Source organism: Lathamus discolor, chromosome 21 (genome assembly GCF_037157495.1).
Source record: "Lathamus discolor isolate bLatDis1 chromosome 21, bLatDis1.hap1, whole genome shotgun sequence".
NCBI classification, from domain to species: Eukaryota; Metazoa; Chordata; class Aves; order Psittaciformes; family Psittacidae; genus Lathamus; species Lathamus discolor.
The window spans coordinates 3,752,675-3,776,684 of NC_088904.1; the positions used below are offsets into that span (position 1 = coordinate 3,752,675).

At 61.1% G+C, this 24,010-nt stretch overlaps 1 protein-coding gene across 7 annotated transcripts; it reads left to right on the top strand.

Annotated features, from left to right (window-relative positions):
• The first annotated feature begins 7,035 nt into the window (after window positions 1-7,035).
• Window positions 7,036-23,310, top strand: CIRBP (cold inducible RNA binding protein). Of its 7 annotated transcripts, none has more exons than XR_010616811.1 (8): window positions 18,731-18,836; window positions 19,430-19,538; window positions 19,632-19,738; window positions 20,084-20,222; window positions 20,310-20,394; window positions 20,521-20,588; window positions 22,910-23,016; window positions 23,160-23,310. XR_010616811.1 is itself a non-coding variant. In XM_065699646.1 (7 exons), exons 2-7 carry the CDS (start codon window positions 19,436-19,438, stop codon window positions 21,020-21,022), a joined length of 519 nt encoding a protein of 172 aa, XP_065555718.1. In that variant the 5' UTR covers window positions 18,731-18,836; window positions 19,430-19,435; the 3' UTR covers window positions 21,023-21,762. The 7 variants fall into 7 exon arrangements, 5 of the variants coding, with proteins under 5 accessions (XP_065555716.1, XP_065555718.1, XP_065555719.1 ...); XR_010616812.1 differs by having other exon boundaries at window positions 20,524-20,588; XM_065699646.1 differs by lacking the exons at window positions 22,910-23,016; window positions 23,160-23,310 and adding an exon at window positions 21,006-21,762.
• Window positions 23,311-24,010: the final 700 nt, after the last annotated feature.

A 24,010-nucleotide genomic window follows, 5' to 3' on the forward strand; every position in this document is an offset into this window, starting at 1 on the left:
CAACCTCTGCTCCCACCCCATGGCCTCGGCTTGGGGTTTGGGGAGCACGCAGGGGGCTGGGGGAGCAGTGGGGACGGGGTTGAGCTGTGCACGGGACAGGCCTGGTCCCAAAGCGTGGCACGGTATGGCACAGCATGGCACGGCACGGCAGGGTGCCCACAGGAGGTGTCTGCAGCGGGGCAGGAGGCAAGCTGGGACACGGGGCGCCGCATGGTGCCGCGCCACCGGGGTGACATCACCGCGCCCGGGGCCCGCAGATGCTGGTGATAAAGGGTGGGGGCGATGGCGCTGGCTGAGGCCGGGCAGAGCCCCACTCGCTGCCCAGCCCCTGCTGCCATCCTGCTCCTCCTCCTCCTCATTGCCCCCCAGCGCCATCGCCCCCCCATCCTGCTGCAGGGCCAGGCCCACGCTCATCCCGGTCCTCCCAGTATGGAGCAATCCGGCAGCGCCAGCGTCGCGCCTTCGGTGAGGTTTGGGGGCAGGACGGGTGTCACCCTGTGGGTGCGGGGCGGTGCTGGCACCGGGTGTTCACAGCGCGGTGTGCAGGGGCAGGGGGTGCCAGGGGGGGCACGGGGCACTGTGGTTGTGCACGCAGAGATGCGCAGGCACAGGAGCGAGTGCAGGCTCCCAGCGCGTCCCTGCCGCGCTTCAGCCCCCGGGGCAGTGGCTGTGACCTGGCCTCGGACGTGCAGGGCTTCAGCTCCTGGCGTGGGAGTGGGTGCCCTGCGAGTACAGAAACACTCAGCAAACACCAACCAAACACCAACCAAACACCCGGCAAACACCCAGCAAACACCCGGCAAATACCAACCAAACACCCAATGAACACCCAACAAACACCCAATGTGCACTGGGCAAACAACCGGCAAACATCTGGCAAACCGCTGGCAAGTACTGAGCAAACACCCAGCAAACACCCAGCAAACACCCAGCAAACACCCAATGAACACCGGACACCCAGCAGGGCCTCGGCCATGGGACCGGATCACACATTTGCCATCAGTGCTGCGGCGCAGCCGTGGCGGGTGAGCGGAGCTGTGGGTGCTGTGGGTGCCATTAGGAGAGGTCTGGGCTCCCCCGGGACCCCCCCTCCCCATGCACAGCCAGTGGGCGCGGGCGCGTTGGAGCGGGTGCGCCAGGAAACACCCAACAGCGCTCCCGGCACACCCGTGGGCCCCGCGCACACCCACAGCGGGGCCACGGCACCGGCACCCGCCCGGCCACGGCACGCGCGGGGGCCCCTCGCACAGCCCTTTGGCCTCACCGCAGCTTCTGCACCCTGCGTGCAACCCCCATGTGCGCACCCCACTGCTGAGCCGCACCGGCACCCCAGTGGGGTTGATGGGTGCTGAGATGGAGCCACGGCCCCCCCGGTGCACAACGGCACCCATTGGCTGGGCCGGGCCGAGCCTGCTGGCAAGAGCCGGTGCCGCTCGGCTGTGCCAGACGCCGGGTGGGCGATGAGCTGCTGGCGTGTTCCTGGCAGGAGTCAGGAACGCGGCGTCTGCCGGCAGCAGGGTGAGCCCGGCTCCGTGCAGGGGCTGCAGGCGGCATCCCTGGGGCAGCCGCCCGCTTGGGCCACCCATGGGTGCACCCTGGGCATCGCTGCGGGGTTCTGAGGCTGAGCCCCCCCCCGCGCTGGGCCCCGGTGCTGCCATAGGGCTGGGCTGCGGGCAGGCTGTGGGGCGCGGAGGAGGCGGAGGGGGGGGGGAAACCGGGGCGGGAGCTGCTGGAGCAGGGACGGATCCTGGAATTAAAAACATTCCAGGAACTGACTTTGAACCAGATAAAATAACAAGCGCCACAAGGAATGTCTCACCCCACCCCCCCGGCCGGCCGCGGCCTCGGCCCCACACCGCTCCCTCCGGCCCCACAGCGCTCCTGGGGCCGCCCTCCTCCGCCCCACACAGGCCCTTGCACACGCGTGTGCATGCAGAGCACGCAGCCAGCGCGCAGCCGTGCCCATGCGCTTGGTGCCGGGGGATGCACAGCCCCTGTGCCCCAGCACCCCTGGGCTATGGGGCCGGTGGCGTGGGGGGCCGGGGGTCCCCCATGCTGAGCTCCCTGCAGCACCCCTGCTCTGCGACGGTGCCCGTGTGCAGGCCGCGCACACACGCGTGCAGATGCGCGTGAACAGGGCTGTGCACACGTGTGCGTTGCGTGTGCACGGGGGTGCACACCAGCTCCCCCCCCACACCCCATCGGCTCCCTCCCAGCCCAGCCGGGGTGCTGAGGGTCCCCCCGCGGCCACGGGGCCTCCCCGGTTCCCCAGCCTGGCCCACGGCCGCGGCAGCCCCGCATGCCTGCGCGGTGATATCACAGGGCTGTGGGGCCAGGGCTCGCTGCCCAGCCCCGCTCCCCAGGGACTGCGCTGGGGTCGGGGCAGCTGCCGGGGCTCACCCCATCGCTGCCGTCCCCACGGTGCCGCGCTGGGAACCGGCACTGGGCACACTGGGAGTCCCAACCTGGCTGCTTGACCTCGCCAGCAGCGACGACCCCAAATCTCCTCTCCCCCATCCCCGTGGGCACCCCCAGGAGCATGTCCCAGCTGGATGTGCTGTGGGAGGGGGCATGAGCTCAGCCTCCCCCAGTTGGGTTCCACAGGGGATGGCGCTGCAATGGCCCCGCTGACACTGGCGGGGGTCTCCCTGTATCCCCCCAGCCCTGCAGCCTGCACCACGGGGGTCCTGGCTGGCTGTGGGGCTGGTGGGGACCATGGGCCCCGGCGGGCAGCACCGGTGCGTCACCGTCCCCGTGTTTACAAGGACCTCGAGGAGCCCTCGTGACGTCCGCGCTGGCCCTTCCAAGTGGCACCGCGCCACGGCCGCCACGCTGACCCCGCAACCACCGCCGCGACGAGCAGGGCTGGCAGCGGGCCCGGTGCTCGGGGGGCACGGAGCGGGGTGACCCCCCCCCCCCCCGCCGCCACCAACCGCCGTGCCGAGGAGCAGATGGGGCGTGCGTGGGGCTATTTATAGCGGCGGGACCCACAGGTAGCGATGCGTCAGCGCGCTGTGACGCAGCCCCGGCGAGCAGGCGACGCTGGGATGCACGCCCTGTGCACACCCCGGCTCCCCGGGGGCTGCAGAGGCCCCCCCCCAACCCTCTGTTGGGTGCTGGGGGGGGCCCCATGTGTGCCAGATACGGTCGGAGGATGCTCAGCCCTTGGTTGTGCTGTGCGGGGGCAAATGCCTGCATGTGTGTGTGCATGTATGTGCATGTGTGTGTGCATGTATCTGCATCTGTGTATGCATGTATCTGCATGTGTGTGTGTGCATGTCTCTCTATGTGCATGTGCATGTATCTGCATGTGTGTGTGCATTTATCTATGTGTGTGCCTGTATCAGTGTGTGCGTGTGCATGTATCTGCATGCGTGTGTGCATTTAATATGTGTGTGCATGTGTGTGTGCATGTAAATGCATGTGTGTGTGCATGTATCTGTGTGTGTGCATGTATCTGTGTGTGTGTGCATGTAAATGCACGTGTGTGTGTGCATGCCTGTGTGCACATGGCCCCTGACAGCGCGTGTTGTGTCTCTGCGTGCTCAGGGCTGTGTGTGGCACCGCGTGTGCCCACATTTGTGCCCACATGTGCATGGCTGCAGCAGTGCTGCCTGTGCCTGGGGGTGCGGGCATGTCCCCACACACGTGTGTGTGTGTGCGTGTGTGTGTTTGCCTGGGAGCCCCTGCATGAGCGTGCATCCCCTGTGCTCACGCACCCACACCCGTGGCCACGTTGCGTGTGTCCCTGCGGGTTTCGCTGCACGCACACGCTCTGCGTGTGTGGCCGCGCCGTGTCCCCGTGCGTGACGGCGGTGGCCGGGGGTGACTCAGCCCCCAGGCAGCCCAGGAATGCCCCCTCCCCGCGGCCTGTGCTGGGAACGGGGCCGTGCTGGGGACGATGACACCAGCGCTGACCCAGACCTGCTGGGAAGATAAGGCGGTGGCACCTCCTGCTGGGAACCGCGCTCTGGGGGCGGAGGGGAGCCGGGGGGGGCCGGGCAAGGCTGGCGGAGGGGACCTGGGGGGGCCAAGGCTCGGTTGGGGAAGAAACGGGGGGGGAGGCAGCAGCTCCCACCCGTGAACAGGGCACGGGTTGGGGTGCCCAGGCCAGGGGGGCGGAACTGGGGAGCTCCGGCTTTGGGCTACGGGGGCTGCTGCGGCGCAGGCAGGGAGGGGTCTGTCGGGACTGGGGGGCTCTGACCCCTTCGGATGCGCTTGGCTCGGTGCACAGGGGCTGCTCAGGGTGCCTGGGCGCGGTGCAAGGAGCTGGGGTGCTCCCCGCTGGACGGGCGGGGGCACAGCTCGGGTCCTGTCCGGCCTCTCACCGGCGAGTCCCCTCCGTCCGTGGGATCCAGGCCGGGTTTTCCCCTCCGGCCAACCAGGCCCCTCGCCGGCCCCCGCGGCAAAGCCCGGCCCGGGTGCCCGGAGCGGACTGGGACGGCTCCGAGCACGCCCCGCGCCCCGCAGCGCGGCGGGGGCAGGACGGAGGGGAGCCGGGCCGGGCAGGGCTCCCGCTGGCTCCACGCTCCGCTCCGGGCCCGGCTCCGCTCCGGGCTTTCCGCGCCGCCCCGGCCCCGCGCTCTCGTTCATTCATAGATCTCCCCGCGCGCTCCCGGCTCATTCATTCCGCCGGCGCGAGGGAGGCCCGTTGCCGTGGCAACCGCGGCTCGGGCAGCGGCTCCCCCCCCCCGCACACACGGTGCGTCCGCATCACCGGAGGGGGGGGGGGGGAATGCGCGCAGAGCGGGGGGGGTTTGCAGGGGCCGGGGGCTCCCCTGGGGCTCAGCCCAAGCCGCTCTGACCCCCCCCGCCCCGGTGCGTCAGGGGGGGGGTCCCCACCCCGGGCCCCGCGGTTTCAGTCCTGGGCTGGGATTGGCGCAGCCTTGACCCCCCCTCGGCTGTGGGGTTGTGGCGCTGAGCTCCAGCCCTGCAGAGCACAGACCCCACACGGAGGAGAACCCCCCCCCCCCCCCCCGAAGGCCCCGTGGGCTTCCGCTGCAGGCTGGGGGTGTCAGAGGTGCGAGCCGCCTGCCCCCGGCCCGGTCCCGTGTGCGAGTGTGGATGCAGGTCCTGTGTGTGCACCCACGGCTGCGTGTGCAGGGGGGGCCGCACAGACCCCGTGTCCCCAGCTCTGCTGCAGCCACACGGGCAGCCCAGGCCCCGCTGCGATGGGGTCACGATGCTCCTTGGGGTGCAGGGGCCCGTGCGGGTGGGGGATGCAGCCAGGGCATGGGATGAGCTGGGGCTGGACAAAGCTTCCTGACACCCTCGTCTGCTTCCTCAGGACATCAGGTGTGAGGCTCCGTGGCCACAGGGTGCAGGGGAAGCTGCTGCTCGTGTCTCAGCCCCTCGGTGAGCTCCAGCCCAGGGTCTGAGTGTGCTGGGTAAGTGCCACTGGGTCAGCATGGGGCTGGATGGGCGCACCTTGCACTATGGGTTCTCTTGCAGCTTGGCTTTGTGCATGTTGACGTGGGCAGACAAGAACACGGGGGTGTGCATTGATGCTCGCTTGTGCTCCTGGGTGCGTGTCTGCATACGAGGCCACACGCGTGTCCCCGCTGCCTGCCCGTGAGCTGCGCACACGCACATGTCAGGGGATGCCCTCACACGCACCCGTGTGCGCTCCGGCTCCGCTCGCCGGGGCCCTGCTGCCGGGGAATGACTCAGGGGCTCGCAGAGGAAGCCGTGACTCAGTCCTGGACTCCTGCCTCTCCCCACCCCCTGGCTGGCCGTCGCGGCCACGTGGAGCCGGCAGGACCCGAGCCCGATGGGCTGCTGGGAGCAGTGCTGGGATGTGCCCCTTCTATGGGCTGTGGGGACCCTGCTGCTGCCCTGTGCTCCCCCCCGGGAGGGCTCCCCCTGCACTGGGGGCACCTGCAGGGGCAGTTGCTGACCTGCTCTTTCTCTGGCCCAAGCGCCGGGTCCCCTTATGGGGACTGCAAGCCCTGGTACAGCACCAGCACCAGCACCAAGCGTGGCCGGGGCTGCTCCACCTGCCATGGGCTTGCTGTGGCTTTGCTGGGGGTCCGGGGTGCGGCAGCAGCTCCACCTGCCCCTGGTGCTCAGCCACTGATGGCATCTGGGGCATCTCTGGCTGCCAGCCCTGCGCCTGCCGGGGTCCAGGGTGCCACAGTGTCCCCAGGCAGCACCGAGGAGCTGGGCACAGGCAGGAGCTGGTGGCTGCAGCAGGGAGCGGTCAGTGGTGATGTGCCCAGGGTGCTGTGCCGGCAGTGCCATGCAGTGACCAGGGTGCTGTGCCCATGGTGCCATGCAGCGCCCAGGGCGCTGTGCCCATGGTGCCATGCAGTGACCAGGATGCTGTGCCAGCAGTGCCATGCAGTGCCCAGGGCACTGTGCTGATGGTGCCATGCAGTGACCAGGGTGCTGTGCTGGCTGTGCCATGCAGTGACCAGGACGCTGTGCTGGCTGTGCCATGCAGTGCCCAGGGTGCTGTGCCCGTGATGCCATGCAGTGCCCAGGGCGCTGTGCTGATGGTGCCATGCAGTGCCCAGGGTGCTGTGCTGGCTTTGCCATGCAGTGCCCAGGGCGCTGTGCCCGTGGTGCCATGCAGTGCTCAGGACACTGTTGATGGTGCCCTGCAGTGCCCAGGGCGCTGTGCCCATGGTGCCATGCATTGACCAGGAGGCTGTGCTGATGGTGCCATGCAGTGCTCAGGGCGCTGTGCCCATGGTGCCATGCAGTGCCCAGGGCGCTGTGCCGCGGCACGGGCAGCCTCTGTGAGTCAGAGCGAGGTGGAGCCGCTGCCCCTCCGCGCTCAGCCGGTTCCCAGGCCCCGCTCGCCAGAATCGCTTTCGCAATGACTGGGGCAGCCGCCCCGGCCCTTCCCTCCAGCGCCCGGCTCTGCTGAGCTCGCCCTGGCACCCCAGGGTGCCCCTGCCCACGCTGCCCGCAGCCTCCCGCCTCGCTGCTGCGCCTTGGCACGGTGCTGCTGGGTTTGGCCCAATCCCCTTAACCCTGCCCCCGGTGCTGCTGCACGCCGTGGCCTTCACCCTCCCGAGCGTGTCCCTTGTGCGGGGCCGGGGGCCAGCGGGTGGCACCGGGGGGTCACGGTGCCCCGCTGGAGCTGCCATTGAGCGCCGGTGGAGCCAGGGTGAGTCAATGGCAGTGGGGACACGCGGGGACGCGCGGCCACGGGGAGTGACTCACAGCGAACCAGACAAACAGGCAAGGCCTGCGCAGCTGCTGCGGCGCTGCCTCCGCGCCCCGGCAGCACCGGGGAGCCACCGGTGCCCCCCAGCCCCAGAGCCCCGGGGCGGCAGCAGCCTCGGGAGCCGCGCGCGGTGCCACACACGGGGCCTGAAGCCTCTGCCGGTGTCCCCGCACCCGGGGGTGCCGAGGGAGCTGGGGATGGGGGGGGCTCAGCCTAAGCTGGGGCTGAAGCTGCTTCTGGTTCAGAGGGAGACGCACGGCTCCGTGGGGATGTTTTGGGAGTCTCCGGAGGCGTGAGGATGGATTGGTGCCAACTGGGGAGCAGTTGGGGGAGTGAGAGGGAAGCAGTGAATGCACCCAGGGAGCTCAATGCCTCCATGGCACCCACCAGCGGTGCTGAGCTGGCAGCCGGGATGGGCACAGGGGGACGCCAGGCTCCCACCAGGAGCTTCATGCAAGCTTCATACAAGCCACTTGTGTGGCTGCGGGGTCCTGAGGGGCTCTGCTGGGGCGATGCTCGGGGTGGCTGGGATGCAGAGGCTGCTCCAGGAGGGAGCCAGGACAGAGCCAGCGCCAGGCTGGGCATCGGCAGCACCGAGCAGCAGCAGCGGCGGCTGGTGCCTCTGAGGGCATGTGCCTGGGGAAGGAGCAGCAGGGCTTGTACCAGGCCAACAGGGACGAGGGGGCCCGAGGGCAGTGGCTGCTGGAGCTGGTTGCCCCCAGAGCAGCCGAGGAGCTGGCTGGGAGCTGGGGCAGAGCACAGCACGAAGCACCATGTGCGACCGCTGGCCACGGCACCGGGGACTTCCAGGGCCAGGGAAAAAGCAGCGCTTGGCCAGGGGTTGTGACGGGTGAAGAGGCTGAGTCAGTTAATTACAGGGCTGCCAGCCCAGCACCGATCCCAGCAAAATCATGGAATAGCCGATCCAGGCTGTGATTAATAAAGTGCTGGAGCGCAGCGGCACGACCGCTGCTGGCGCTCGGCACGGCCCTGCCGCTGTCCCCGGGTGAGGGGTTCTTTCCAAACCCGGTTTTCAGAAGTCAGCAGGATTGCAGGCACAGCAAAGAGCATTCCTGGGCCGGCAGCCGGGATCCCAGCCTCTGCCGGGAGGGGAAGCGCTGCCGGTGCCCGGTGGGTGCAGGATGCTGCTGGGTGCTGGTGGTGCCGGGCATCCCCAAACCTGCTTTTCTCCCTGGAGCCGCAGTGGCCGGCGCCTGGCTCCGGCAGCCGGGGATTTCCCAGGTCCAGGCTCACCTGGGCTGGGTCCGAGCGGCCTCTCCCTTGGCCCCGGGGTGTAAAACCCAACCCTGTGCAATCGCACCAACCCACGCTGCAGCCTGACCGCCCGGGGACCCTGTGCTGCACTGCCCGGCTCCGGCTGCTCCCGGTCCCCACAATGCAGCCCCTGACCTGTGCGTCCCGTCTCTGCTCCCAGTTTTGTCCATTCTCAGCCCAAAAGGTGCTTCCTGCGGTCCCGGGGCAGAGGCAGTGCATGGGGCTGCGAGTGCTGCAACCCCAGCACAGGCTTTATCACCGCCAGCAAGCCCCATGCATGTCCCAGGGCCCCGTGTGGGCCCTCGCCGGCACAACCCAAACGTCAGGAATGTTTTGTGGTGCGGCTGGGAAAAGGGTCATCCGCTCACTGGATTCTTTTAATGCTTTTTTCCCCCTCCTTTTTGCTCTTTTCTGCGCTGTGTTGTGGGTTTGGCCGGGGGCCCGTGTGTGTGAGCAGGCATGTGATGGGCCGGGTGTGATGGAGCTGCTGAGCGCTGTGAAAGTGCTGAGCTGGTGTGAACCCGACATCCCCATCTCCTCCTGTACAGCCCTTCCTGGAAGCGGCTGTGGGGAACGTCCCTGCCGGGTGCAGGATGGGGGCAGCCGGGCCCATCCCCGCAGCGTCTGGGCACCTCATAGAGGAGGGAGAGCCCCAGCTGAAGGCTGATGAAGGTGATGGGATGGGAGGTGGGTGCAGGCTGTGGGTGGCTCCTGTCTGCCCCGGCTCTGCTCCTCTCACACATAGATCATGTTAACCCAGTGCTCAAGCGTGTGTCATGTGGGAGCCGACTGCAGGTTCGTGCATGGACTGACGGGGCACGTGAACGATCGTGCATGTGCTGGGCGCGTGCCCGCGTGTGGACGCATCCTGTGCTCGTGCTCAGCCAGACGGTGCACTCACGCGGGAGCGCTGTGCTCATGCATGGAACGCTGGTGCCTTCCTGCAGGGTTAACGGGGTGCTCAATGGGCCTTCTCGAGAGGAGTGATTGCGAGGGATCGGGGTGCCCACATCAGGGTCCCCCAGGGCTTGCACAGGAAACCCTTGGGTCTTAACAGAGAAGGGGCAAAAAGGGAAACTGAGGCAGAGGTGTGAGCCCTGGGGCCGCTCGTGGGTGCTGCCCCGGGGGATCTCTGCGCCGCTCCCCATTGCTCACGCTTCCCCTTCGCCTTCCTCACGCTTCCCCTTCCCCACGGCTGAGCACGGGGCTCGGCCGTGTCCTGCCCGGGGCAGGCGCTGAGTCAGGGGCAGAGCAGGAACAGGGGCCCCTGACTCAGCGCCTGCGTGCGAGGCGCCCGCAGCACTTCCCCAGGAGGGGGGGGACTCAGCCCTGGCCCCCTCCCCTTGTGCCAGCCCCTTCTCACCCCCCGGGGTGAGGGAGAGCTCCCCTTGCACACGCGTGTGCACCGGGCTGCACGAGCACCGGGCGCGCCCTGCTCCCCATGCCCCCCCCGCGGCTCCCGGGGACCCCCCCCCGCCCCTTCCCGCCTCTCCCGGAGCATTTTCCCGCAGTCTCCATTGATAAATCTGGAGCGTTGCCACGGAGACGCTGCAGCGGCGGGGGGGGGGGGTGTCAGAGCTGCCGAGGGGCCGGGCGGGGATGCCTGAGTGCACGCGTGTGAGCGCACATGTGTGTGCGGGTGAATGGGTGTGAGCGCACATGTGTGTGCGGGTGAATGGGTGTGAGCGCACATGTGTGTGCGGGTGCACATGTGTGTGCGGGTGCACGCGTGTGAGCGCACATGTGTGTGCGAGTGCATGGGTGTGAGTGCACATGTGTGTGCGTGTGCACATGTGTCTGTGTGGGTGAATGGGTGTGAGTGCACATGTGTGTGCGGGTGCACGCGTGTGTGTGCGGGTGAATGGGTGTGAGTGCACATGTGTGCGGGTGCACGTGTGTGTGTGCGGGTGCATGGGTGTGAGTGCACATGTGTGTGGGTGCACGGGTGTGTGTGCACATGTGTGTGCGGGTGCACGTGTGTGTGTGCGGGTGCATGGGTGTGAGTGCACATGTGTGTGTGGGTGCACGCGTGTGATTGCACATGTGTGTGCGGGTGCACGTGTGTGTGTGCGGGTGAATGGGTGTGAGAGCACATGTGTGTGCGGGTGCACGCGTGTGAGTGCACATGTGTGTGCAGGTGCACGTGTGTGATTGCACATATGTGTGCAGGTGCACGTGTGTGAGTGCACATGTGTGTGGGTGCACGGGTGTGCGTGCGGGTGAATGGGTGTGAGTGCGCATTGTGTGTGCACATGTGTGAGTGCACATGTGTAGGTGCACGTGTGTGATTGCACATGTGTATAGGTGCACGGGTGTGAGTGCACGGGTGTGTGTGTGGGTGAATGGGTGTGAGTGCACATTGCATGTGCACGGGTGTGAGTGCACATGTATGTGCGGGCGAAGGGGTGTGATTGCATGTGTGTGTGGGTGCACGGGTGTGAGTGCACACACATGTGGTTGCACACGTGTGTGCACAGCGGGTGCCAGCCAGATGGGCAGCGTGCGTGCCTGTGTGTGCAGCAGCTGAGGTGTGGGAGTGCACGCATATCTGGGTGTGCACATACATACAAGGACTCGCATGTGTGCCCTGCGTGTGCACACATGTGCAAAGCTGAGTGCATGGGCTGAGTGTGCAGGGCTGGGGGGGTCCGGGACCCCAGCCGGGGGCTGCACAGGCAGACAGGGCCCCCCCGGCACCGTCTGGTTGCTCTCGTGCACAAGTGCCCTGGGGCCACCAGCCCCAGTGGGGAAACTGAGGCACGGGGCTTGTGTGATTCATGCCGAAGCAGGCGGTCACTGGGGGACGGGAGGAGCGTGTGCTGCCACCCGCTGCACGGCGGTGGCTCCGGTGGCACCGGTTACACACGTGTTAGCACACCCGTGTGCCGTGTGTCACATGTGCTCGACCCTGCCGACATGGGCAGGAGCCCTGTGCTGCCGGTGCCCAAAGTCCTGAGCCACCCTGCGGCAGGACCCTGGGGTGCTGCAGGAGGTGCTGGGTGCCAGCATCAGCCCCATTCGCATTCAGGAGCTGGCGGGGGAAGGCGGGCAGGACCCCACAGCAGGGGTTGCACAGAGCACAGCGCAGCCGTGGCACCATGGGGTACACGCGTGTGCATACACGTGTGGTGCCGGGTGGGCAGGATCGGTGCCGTGCGTGTAGCGTGGCTGCCCTCTGCTGCCACCACCACGGCAGTGCTCAGCACCCTCCGGTGCCACGGGCACCCATGGGCGCAGGGCCCCCGGGGACAGGGCCGGCCACCAGGGCTGGGGGACATCCTCTGGGGCACCAGGGATGCTGATGGAGCATCGCCCCGCGCCCCGCCGGCTCCCCGACCCACAGGGACACAGGCGGGAGGTGGCGGAGCTGAGAGCTGGTACCGGCGAGCCGGGACACGCTGCTCCCCCCGTTCCCGTGAGCCCCGGGTGCTCTAGGGCACGGGTTGGTGCAGGGAAGCAGCCGGTGCTCCCACCGAGCCCCACAGCATCCGCCAGCGCTGCCCGGCCACATGCGGCTCAGCCCCGGCTCCACTGAGACCCCCGGCAGCCGCTATGGGGCTGGGCACTGCGCTCGGGCACCGGGCACCGGCACGGTCTCACCCATCCGCAGCCCCACACCAGGCAGGGAAGAGGTCCGGGCTGCAAAGGCACCAGCATGGGGCAGGTCCTGGGTGCCGCGGGGCAGGGCAGGGGCAGCAGCGGCTGAGCACAGTTCGGTGCATGCAAACACTTCACCCCCCCGCTGCCCACCCTGCTGGGCTGAGGGGCTCGGTGCGTCCCGGGGCCCTGCAGAACCTGAGCCCCCCCCGGTACTCCCCGCAGCGCCCTGCCCGCAGCCGGCCCCTGTGCTGGAGCTGCGGGTGTAAAACAGGAACCGCGGCCGCCGCTTCCCGGATCTCGCCGCTGCGCTGCTTGTTCCGAACCACGGGCGCTGCGAGAGGGAAGCACCCGCTGTGCCCCCCCGCCCAGCCATAACCCCCCGGCTCAGCCCTGCCCGCAGGCCCCCAGCACCCAGGAGGGCTGTTCCTCTCCGACATTCCACATGTGCCCCCCTTTGTCTGCATCCCCTCCCGGGCAGCCCCCGCGGGCTCCCCCCCAGCCTGCAGAAACGCAATTGAATGTGAAATATCCCCAAGCTCCCTGCAGCTGGGACCAGATGTGCAGCTGGGAGGGAACTGAGCAGCATCACTTGTGCTCGTCTGTGGGCTGTTAAAGCAGCGGGAGGAGGGGGTTTGGTTTCTGTCCTCGGTGGCTCCTGGTGGTCCCCGTTGCTCTCTGCCCCGTGCTCCATCGCGCTGTGCTGGGAAGCAGGTCACATCCCCGCTTCCAGCGCGACAGCGATGCTGGGGAGACCTCAGCTTCCTGGGGCAGCAGCATTGGAATGGCCTGCGGGAGGGATTCCAGCACAGAACAGGACAACGTGCCTGGGACGTGGCAGCGGGGAGCTCAGCACAGGGGGGCTGCAGCCCATCTCTCCCTTCAGCTCACCCCGACGGCAGGCCGATGGTGCCCATCTCCTCCTGGGCAGCGATACGGGGAGGAAGGGGCTCCGGAGCTGAGCTCCCCCAAAAGCTCTTTGCTCTGGGAATTGCTGCACCAAGCTGGAATCCTGCCTTTCCCCGCACACACAGGGCTCCCCGGGCAGGCGCGGTGCTGCTGGAGGCAGGAACGTTGCCTCTACTTGCCTTCATTCAGATCAGCTCCCGGGGGATCTTTCCCGATTCATTTCCCCGCCTTAAGGGAGGGGGGGAAAGGGAAGGAATCGCCTGAGTTGGAGCTTCAGGAGAGGGGAGAGAGTGACCCAGACAGCCAGGAATCTGCTCCGCTGTCGTTTCTCATTCCTCCCCTGCAGCACAGAGGGAGAGGTTGGGTTACAGCCTGGGCGCTGCTGGCGCGGAGCGGGGAGGCACCGAAGGGGGACGGAGCAGGATGAGCTCATGCGAGGCCAGGGGAACCTTCTGGGCAGGCAGAAGAGCCGATGCTGCAGCTCGGGGGGGGTTCTGCAGCCGCGGCTGCTCCGGGTGTGGGCAGCAGGAAAGCAGCTCCTCTGCAGTCCCAAGGTGATTTACATTCCCTAGGGCAGGGAAATGGCAGCACATGGGGACTTGCTGTGAGCAGAGGGAAGCGGAGCCCTGGGGCCCTTGTGCAGGGGGAGCTGTGGTGTGAGTTGTGCACGGAGGGGGCCCAGAGCGTAGGAAAGCTCTGATTTCCCATGGCACCGGCGTGTGCGATGGGAGCCATGGGGTGTTCTGGCAGTTCCCTCCCCTGCAATCCGTGGACAAAAGCCCCCCTGCATCCCCAGCCCTCTGTCCTGCAAGGTCGCTCAGTGTTCGTGCAGTGGAAGCGTGTTTGTTGTGTCCTTGGGTAGCATCTCTTGACCTTAAGAACTCCTATGCTGCAAATACTCTTAGATGATGATTAATGAGAGCTTATATAACCCAGATGAGTCCTTAATACATCTGGTAGGTTGACAGGAGTGAAGGTGGGAGAGAGAAACACACGTCTCTGGGTGCTGCTGCCTTTTCCACACCGGGGTGGTTTTGTTCTGACCCTGGCAGATGCAGGGGGAGATCCCACCTACAGAGCCCCGTAGGTGCTGGGGCAGATCCCCACATGGGTTTTTGGGGGTCCCATGGGTGCTGCTGCACCAAACCGAGTCACCACAGCACAGCCGGGAGGTGAAAGGCTTTATGCTGGTAAAGCACTGCTGTGTAACCAGCGCTGATGATGCTGGAGGAAAAGGGTACAAATCCCACATGGTTCAGCCCTCCGGAGGTGCAGGGACACGATTGAGGGAGGCTGAGCAGCTCTTTGTGGGCTGATCTGAGGCTGTTCTCGCTGCGTGGAGCTGTCAATGGCATGGGTTTGATCTGCCCTTCCAGCCAGGGTGGCAAAACCAACCACTCGGACCCACATGTGAATCCCGGCTCTGTGCTGGTGACACGCAGCCAAATGTCCCCAGGTTACATCTGGGGACAGAGGCAGGGCCAGGTGATATGGGCAATGCTGTGGCTGAGCAGGAGTTTGGGCTATCGATGGATCCTCGACGTGGGAACAGCAGTATGAGCTAAGGAGATGGCACAGCCCTTGCTGCTGCCTACAGGTTTTTAGGTGTGAAAGCAGCTCTTGTGTTCAGCTGGTTCTAAGTTTTGGCTCTATTTGGGCAGGTATTGATGGTGTGACAACAGAGGATTTACTTTTCCATGATGTGGCTGAGAAGCACAGCATCAGTCCCTGATAAAACGGCTTCCCAGAGCCAAGCCATTTACATGGTCTCCTTGGTTACTGCATTCTATTTTCACCATACTCCTAACCTAAGCCTGGGTGCACCGGCATCCCCAGCTCCAAATCGCTTCCTAACCTCAGCCCGGGTGCACTGGCATTCCCAGCCCCAAATCCCTTCTCTACCTCAGCCCAGGTGCACTGGCATTCCCAGCCCCAAATCTCTTCTCTACCTCAGCCCAGGTGCACTGGCATTCCCAGCCCCAAATCCCTTCTCTACCTCAGCCCAGGTGCACTGGCATTCCCAGCCCCAAATCCCTTCTCTACCTCAGCCCAGGTGCACTGGCATTCCCAGCCCCAAATCCCTTCTCTACCTCAGCCCAGGTGCACTGGCATTCCCAGCCCCAAATCCCTTCTCTACCTCAGCCCAGGTGCACTGGCATTCCCAGGCTCGAATCCCTTCCCAACCTCAGCCTGGATGCACACATATTCCCAGCCCCAAACCCCTTCCCAACCTCAGCCTGGGTGCACCAGCATTCCCAGCCCCAAGTCCTCTCCCAGGAAGAATGGAGTATCATGCCGGGGCTCTGAGTCAGGCTCTTCCTCCTCTCCACCCCAGCAGCTATTGCAGATGAAGCCCCTCAGGGTAGCCTCTGCCTTCCCCATCACCAGCTCCAGACCGGTGAGGTACCACTGAGCAGCAGCCAGGGTTGCTGCTGGTGATGCCTCTGGGTCTGTGGATCCCTGTCTGGGTCCATGCATCCCTGTCTGCAGCCCAGCCTCCTCCTGCCACATGCAGGTACCTGCCCCCTGTGAAGCGTGTGCTACTCTAAACCAAGGTGAGATCGCTTCGTACCGGCTCCAGGTTTGGTCTTTGCTGGTGTTAAGGGACAGGGATGGAGCAATGGAGATCAGGGCCCTGGGTATGAAGTGGTCACTCATTGCAAGGGGATGGTTCAAGACAACGGGAAGAGCTAAAGCTGGGAATGGCAGCGGCTGCGCTCTCACCAGCACGGATCAAGAGCTGAACTCATTTCCCAGTGCTCAGGTTTGGGCACCCCCTCCTGCTCACCTCACTGTGCCCCTGACCCCTTTGCTTGCGATGGCTTTGTCCAACAACCGGTAATTCCTGGTCATGGTAACTCACAGAGGGGAGCGCGGCGCTTCCTGCCATGGCAACGGCGCGATTGCGTCAGGGGTTTTGTTTCTCAAACTGCAAAGCTGGAAAAGCAACTCCCTCAGGGAAAGTGGTAAGAGGGAAGGGAACAGTCTTGTTCCTGTGGGCTTTGGGACTGAGAGTTCCCAAACTCCGGACTGGCTCAGTATTTCCCTGGTGCTGCCAGGTCGAAGGCTGGCAACGAGACCGTGCCTGCTCTTGCTGGTGTTCCCCTGCTGCAGAGGCTGCTCCGGTTCGTGGCACAAGGCTGACCCTGCAGGGAAGCCAGGACAGAGCCATAGATTTGGATGGAGGCTGGGGGCAGCCCCTGGCTGAGTCCCACATCACATTCCCTCGTTCCCTGCGATCCCAGCAAACACAAAGGGTTGGGTCTGTGGTTAGTGCTTGCTGCTCTGCTGCTGCTGCTGCTGCTGCTGCTTGCAGGAGGGGTGGTCCTGCTGCTGTGCTTAGGCGCAGGGGGAGGAACGTGACGCCAGAACATGGGGAGCACATCTGGGCAGCCGAGCAGGCTGGGGCTCGGTGGCTACGTGGCTTTGGGCAAACCAGGAGAGTTAACAAGGCTTCAACACTGACCTGCACTGGCTTTGCAGGAGGAGTTCAAGTCCATTAAAACCCATGTTTGTGCCTTCACGTTTGCAGCAGGGATGATCTCTGGAGCAGGCTGGTGGCACTGTTCCTCCCCACCAGCATCCCAGCGTGGCCATCCTCATCCTCAGTGTGCTTGGGAAATGGCACCATGCATCAAGGTCACTTCATGCACCCTCATCGTGGACCACAAATGCTCTCATTAAAGTGTCTCTGATCTAATCCAAGTGCCAAGGAGGCGAGCTCAGCACTGGGCTCTCCTCTCCCTTCTTGAAGGGCAAAAACTGATTTGCAGCCTCCAGCGGCACAGGAGCCTCCTTGCTCCCCCTTGGATGATGGAGCATGCAGAATTAGGTGGAATTAAAACCCATTCCAGGCTTACACAGTAATTCAAACCCAGAGTTTGAAGCCAAAGAACCCCCCTCAAATCTGGGAGCAGAAATCCTTCTTTCACAGTTTCACCCTGGTTTTAAGGGCTCTGAGCGTTGAACCTTTTCTTCTCCTTTTACTGCAAAACATAGCGGATCCACTCAGTTGTATCTTAGATTGGTTTGGGTTGGAAGGGACTTAAAAGTTCATCTATATAAAACGTATACAGCTGTTACTTTGCTCTCAGGACCATAAAGTTCTTCAGCTTTATCACAGTAAGGAAGCAATACTGGTTGGTACTTCATCAATACTGGTTTTTACATGCTGGCCCTGCGTACCTGTAGCACTGCAACACAGAACCGGGTGGTGTGGTGAGAACTGCGCTGAGGAGGAACGAAACCCCTCTTTTTGTGTGTAAACAGCTGAGACTGGGGCAGAGTGCGATACCGAGATTCCTCTGTATTTCATAATGACTATACAATGCTTGTGTCCAAAACAACGCTTTTCCTGGAGACCCCAGGCACTACGTAGATGCAGACAGGTTAAATAACAAAAGAGAAAGGAAAAGCCCCATTTCCTTGCTCTGGGCTACACAAGGGTACTCGCGGCTTTCACAGAACAACAGTGGGCAGAAGCCTTCGCGTTTCACTGCGGTCTCTGTCAGCGCTGGGTTAGGAAACGCATCGCGTTATCCGCACACCCCCACAGAAACCTGCTCCCGGCACCTCCAGCAGCGCCGAGTATTCCGTGCCACCCTGCTCCGACCAGGAACGCTCCATAGGGGGAAGGAGCTCGGGCTGCGCTTCCTGCTGCTCACTGGGAAGGCCGTATCCAGGCAGAGCGGACACGAGGTGACCTCCGGGCCCCGGCCAACCTTGCTCTCTTCCTCTCCCCCAGCTCCGGCCCACGCTTCCTCTGGTGCGTTTCCTCCTGCCAGATAAAGCACAACCGTTTTAAACCCGTTTTACATTTTCTTGTAGGGAACAACTGGAAAAAGCTTTATTTTTAGGGCTTTCTGAACCCGTCCCTCGTGTTCAGCTTTGCCACAGTTTTCAAAAAGGAAGTTTTTAATGCTGAGCACATCCTTACCTTAAAAAAGCCCACCCCTTTTCAGTATTTATTAATGGGCTGAGCAAAGGAGTTTTGTTATTGCTAACCCCCCCCAAACTTTACACTTTGGAACCAGCGAAGAAGCCGTGCATTCATTGCTCCGGCTGCCCCGCTGCAGGCACCATCCCGCTCCGCTGCCACAGGAGCTGGGAACAGGCAGAGCGGCAGCAGGGAGCGGAGCCGCCCCGGGAGGCTCTGGGGCAGAAGACGCGGCCATGGGTCCGCTCTGACAAGGGGACGGGCCGCCATGCCACAAAGCCACGCTCCGGTAGCCAAGGCGTAGGGGGACGTGGGGACAGCCCGCCCCGACCGCCTCGCTCCGAGGAGGGGAGAGCGGAGGCGCAGGACGCTGCGGGGCGGCGGAGCAGGAGCCCCGCTGCCGCCGGCAGCACCGGCCGGGGGCCGCGGGGACACCGGGCCCAAGATGGCGGCGGCCCCTGAGGCGGCCCCTTTGTCTGCGGCAGCCACCGCATTGCCGCGAAGGGCGCGAAACTGGGGCAGCGAGGACACGCCCCCCGGGAGCCGCAGCAGCCAATCAGCTGCCTCCACTTCCTTCCTTCTCACAGGGGCTCTCCCCGCCAATGGCTTCCGCGCTCCCAGCCAATCAGCACCGCCCCTCACGCCCCGCCCACACGGGGGAGGCGGGGCCCTGGGAAGGAAGCTGCGGTTCTGCGCTCGCGCCCCCCGCCCCTCGCCCCCCGCCGCGCTCATGAATATTAACGAAGCCCGGCCCAACCAGGACGTGCAGCGGCGGCAGCGCTTTGGTGTCGTCACTCGCCCCGCCCCGCCGCGGGGTTAATCTGCATATTCACGACGTGGGCGGGGCTAACAGCCGCCGTTTATAAGCCACCGCCCCGCCAGCCCCTCCGCACATCGCGTTGAGGCTTTGAAGTGCTGCGTGGACGCTGCTGCGCCAGGGCACCGGTAAGGCGCCCGCGGGCTGCGGCCGGGCTGGGCCGGGGCGCTCGGAGCGCTGGAGCGAAAGCAAACGTGTCTTAGGCGTGCAGGGCTTGCTCCCCGGGGCAGTCCGGGCATGGCGCCCGCCCCGCGGCGTGGCTGTGGTCCCGGACGTGCGGGGAGCCCGGCGGAGCCACCCCCGGCTGCTTGCCGGGCAGGAGAAGGGGCCGGGAGGGCCGGAGCGCTCTTTCGGAAACAAAATGGCGACGAGCCTCGACCGTGCAAAATGGCGGCTGGCGGGAGGAGGGGCGGCGGAGTGCGCCTGCGCCGGTGGGCGGGGTGTAAGGGGCGGTGCTGGCGCTGCGGGGCGCGCATGCGCGGTGGGACCCGGGGAGCGGGAGCGGCCTCAGGGCCCTGGCCCGGGGCTTGTCTGGACCGAGGCTCCGCTGGTCCCCGGCCTCGGGCGTGCTCCCTGGGCGGAGCCGCTCTGTGGGCTCTTCCCTATGACATAAATCGCTGCTTCGGTGGAGCTGGAGCCTGTACCCTTTGCGAAGCTATTAAGGTGTTAAAAATGGTCCCAGCGTTGTGGGAGTGTTTAACTTGGGGTGTTGACTCCGCAGGTCAGAATGGCATCAGATGAGGGAAAGCTCTTTGTCGGAGGCCTGAGTTTTGACACCAACGAGCAGTCGCTGGAACAAGTCTTCTCTAAATACGGACAGATCTCTGAAGGTAAGGCTGCAGTGCCCAGCTGGATGCTCCCATCCGTTTGTCTCATTGCACCGGTGCTCATGGCTTTGTTTTTTCTGCTTCCTCTCTTTATAGTTGTGGTGGTGAAAGACAGAGAGACTCAGAGGTCCAGAGGTTTTGGCTTTGTTACTTTTGAAAACATAGATGATGCTAAAGATGCAATGATGGCCATGAATGGGAAGGTAAGGGGGCTTTGGGGCAGCTTCTTTATTTCCTGTAGCATACTAAGAGAAGCATGAGGGCTGTGTAGAGGAGATGAATAGTAGCACGTTAACACGGTTTAATTACGAGTTGCTAAAGTTGTGCAACTTGGCTTATATACCTAAAAAATAATGCTGCTTTATAGGAATACCTGTATATGCCTGAAGCATTAATTGTGCATCTGGATTAGTTAATTAATGTGAAATAAAACCATCGTAGGAACTAGTAGCATCGGGTACTGCATAGCTGGTAGTAAAAGTGCGTAACTCATTGTACATGTCTTTTTGCTGTTTAAATACTAAATTGGTGTATTTTCTGTTTGCCAGTCTGTAGATGGACGACAGATCAGAGTCGATCAGGCTGGAAAATCATCAGAGAACAGATCCCGCGGCTACAGAGGGGGCTCTTCTGGGGGCAGAGGGTTTTTCCGTGGGGGCAGAGGTCGGGGCCGTGGCTTCTCCAGAGGTGAGTGGACGTGGATCACTTCAGTGCGTGGGGCAGTAGTGGTGTTTGTCAGGATGCTTAGAAACCCATGGCCTGTGTTTGTTCAAGGTGGTGGAGACAGAGGCTATGGTGGAAGCAGATTTGATTCCAGAAGTGGGGGATATAATGGCTCCAGAGACTACTATAATAGCAGGTAAAGTCATCCCATGTGCTGGTGGGCTGTTGCAAAGCTCGTTAAGCCCGTTGTCTCTTGGGCATATGTGTCAATAGGCTTCAGGAGCAGTTGAGCAAATATAAAGCGGGTGAATGTTTCTCGCAGCAGGAGTCAAGGTGGCTATGGAGACAGGTCATCAGGAGGATCATACAGAGACAGCTATGACAGTTACGGTAAGCCCTGGTTCAAATGGGAATGATGAGTACGTTTGCTGTAGGAACTCTAAACCTTCTGACCCTGTACTTTGAATCTGGAGATGCTCAGTCGGACTGTACCGCTATTGCTGTTCTTGCCCGTAAGAACCAATCTGTCAGGCTTTGGACGTGGTTGTGCCAGTTAAGTTTCTAATTTGTAATGCATGTGTAGGAGTTGCTTGGATCTAAGGCAAAGGGAGCTTTTAAAATACATTCCTCAAGCTTGAGACTAAAGACAAAACTCGGATGCCCTAACAAACTTTAATCAAGGGTGGGGGAAGTTCTCTTGCGATGTAGCCAACTAGCACTAGCTTCTGAAATAATGCAAGGGAGTAAAATGCTGGAACTTGTCTATGCTTCAGTGCCTTTACAATTGTGCCTGCTTCTTGTCCTCAGCTACACACAACGAGTAAAAATCCTTCCTGACTCAAGATCGTCCTTCCAATGGCTGTATTTATAAAGATTTTTGGAGCTTCGCTGAAATGGTTATTGTGTAGTACATCTACTTGTATTTCCACTTTTGTAGTATTATCAGTTTGAATCTTGTCAAACACAGCCTGACAGCTTCTGATACGAGATGGTCTGATTAGACTTTCCTTTTAAGAAAGCTCGGCTTTCAAGTGTTTTTAATCTTTTTTTGAAAGCACTTCACGTTTTATTTTGCCCTCCCATGATGAGCCAAGGTGTTTTTTTTCTTTTGTAAGTGGTGACGCTGGGGCCCCGATTCAGTTTCTTTTGAGATAGAAAGGACCTTTAATTCAATGTTCACTGGAAGCTGAACAAGCTGTGGACTTAACCTTTTTTTTTAAGTGCATTACCTTCGTCTTTTGTAACATTCCTTTAGTGTAGCAAGGTAGGAATGCAGCCTGGGTACAAGTTGGAAGGCAAACCACCTTGATATATCTAAAGAGAAACTTGCTTGTATGTTCAACCTGCATAACGGTATTTTTACTGTTGTAATGATGTAAATTACCCAGAAATAGACTTGCAAACTTACCATAAAAGAGGTTCTTGAAAATGTTTATTTATATTGTCCTTTTTTACTGGAAGAAATATGCATATTCCATTGATATTGTATTTGAAGTGGTAAAGGATTCTTGTATACAGTTTTCTTTGGCTTTACGAAGCCTATTAAAAGACCGTCTGAAATGAACTCTGCTCCTGACATGTACATTTCATTGCACAACACAATCCTTGAAGACAAAAGAACAGTCTTTAGTAGAGGATGTCAGAGGAGAAGAAAGTGGCAGTGTAAGAGCGAGCCAGAGTTATTGACCAGCTGCTAGATTCTAATCTGAATCGGTCTTGACATGTGAATCGAACATACTTTAACATACGAGGACTGAAAGCACATGCTGTTGGATGCTTCAGCACTCAAAGCCTAAGTCAGCAGCTGAGGGAATGCCAGTGTTAGGTAGGATGATTGATGTTTCCTTAATGCTGAAGTAGCCTACATTGACAAGCTGTAGTAAAGAATCAGTCCTTTAGTAACTGGACTTGATAGGAACTTGAAAAGTGTTCACTGGTAGGTAAATTGCCGTGACTAGGTAGCTTTGTCATTGCCTTACAAGTTCTAAGAATTCTTTGCTAGCATATGGAAACTGCAGTGTCCTTGGAGAAAAGAAGTGTTGTGCCTCCAACAGAAACCTCTGAGACGAAAGCTGCTCTCTTGGCTAGTTCATATGTGGAAATAGTCCTGTAATTCGAGGTAACTCCTTTTGCTCATGTCCGCATCCTTCCTCTTGTTGAGAGCTCATTTGAAAGTCTAATGTACCTGTGAAATATTCCTTTGGCAATTTTGGTCAACTGAGGGAAAAATTGTAACCCATGCCGTATGCAACCTTTGGCTTGTGGCACAACTTCGGTTCCACAGATCAGAGATGGGCATGCAGTCATGTCTTGCTAGTAGGTATGGAAGCAAGATGGGAAATGAATTCCCTGACTTGATATGTGTTCATCTATTGAGAATCTTTCTAGACTTCATTAAGTTGCTCACTTTAATTGTAGCTTTCTTTGCCATCCTACTTGTTGCCATTAACTTTTTCCCATAGCCCACACCTCCTAAGCAGCCATGTCAAAGTGGTTAACTCTCTGCTTAGGGATCAAATGATACATTGGCTGGTGTGTCCAAGGCATCAGCCAGCCCGGAACAGTTTTCCCAGACTGTGCTTCTGTGGTGTGATGGGTTCAGCGAATGGCTTGTGAAACCCTTGTATCTGATGTGACTCGTGCTGGGGGAGGCGGGTGGCAATGTGAAGTCTCCAGCTGATACCTCTATTAATGCACCTTTGCTTTGGCAGGCTGAAGAGAGGAGGAGGGATACTCAACACGGAACCTGAGTGGGGGTTTGAGGAAGGAGAGCCTTCGTTCTGAGGAATCGGGACCAGCACAGGAGTTTGCCAAGCAGGTAAGGTCTCTTCAGTCCCTTTTCCTGAACCAGCAGGTTCTCCCTGTTCCTGTTAGTAGTGATGTCAAGACTGGTGGTTTCTAGGTGAAAATCTCTCTGGGGTTTTGTCTCCTTTTAAATTCAATGTCTTCATTTCATTGCAGCAATGAAATGTATCGGAAGACCCAGAAGAATGGCCACTGACTGGAGAGGTGGAGATGAAGAGCTTGGAGCAGTGGCGTTTCTGATTTTATATAGGTCAATGGAACAAGGCAATTAGTTAAGCTGGAATAAAATACTGGAATGTGGAAAAAACCCATGAATCTCCATAGTACTTTCGTGGGGAAAACACAGGAATATTGGATGTAGCCCAGGTGTACAATGGGATCTAGGTATCTGGTGTATAGCCCAGTTAAAAACACAAAGTGAAACCTGTGCTGTTCTGGTTGGGGGGTGAACAGAGAGCAACTTCAAGGGCAAGTTAGAGGAACAAAGTCAATTGCATCTCATAGCCTTGAATTACATGAAGGTTGTGCATCTGCGGAACTTCAGTAGTTGAAGGGAGCTGTTGGCTGAGAAATCACATGAACAAGGCGTTGGTGTTTGTGGAACAGAAGCTGTGATCTTCCAATTGAAATGGTAGAAAATACAAAAGTAATTTGCACTTAAGTGCTAAATCTATTTTTTTTTTTTTTGAGCTTGGATAATGATTTCCTTCCCCATGCATCGGAGCAGTTGAAGTTCTGCTGATGAAAGCTCAGATGTGTTTCTGCTGCTCACAGGTAGCAGCTTAGATGACTTAATTCCCACTGTCCTGCTGGCATGGGGCTCCAGAATGAGAGTGAGACCTGCCAGAACCAGGCTGTGACCTGATGCTCAGGAAAAACGAGGTCTTGTTCTCAGGTCAAACCTGAAAACGTGGCAGCTCGGTAATGAGGATTTACAATGCCAAAGAGGCTGGTGGCTGTGAATGTATTTTGGGCAGCTTTGAAGAGAATGGGGCAGGAGGCTGCAC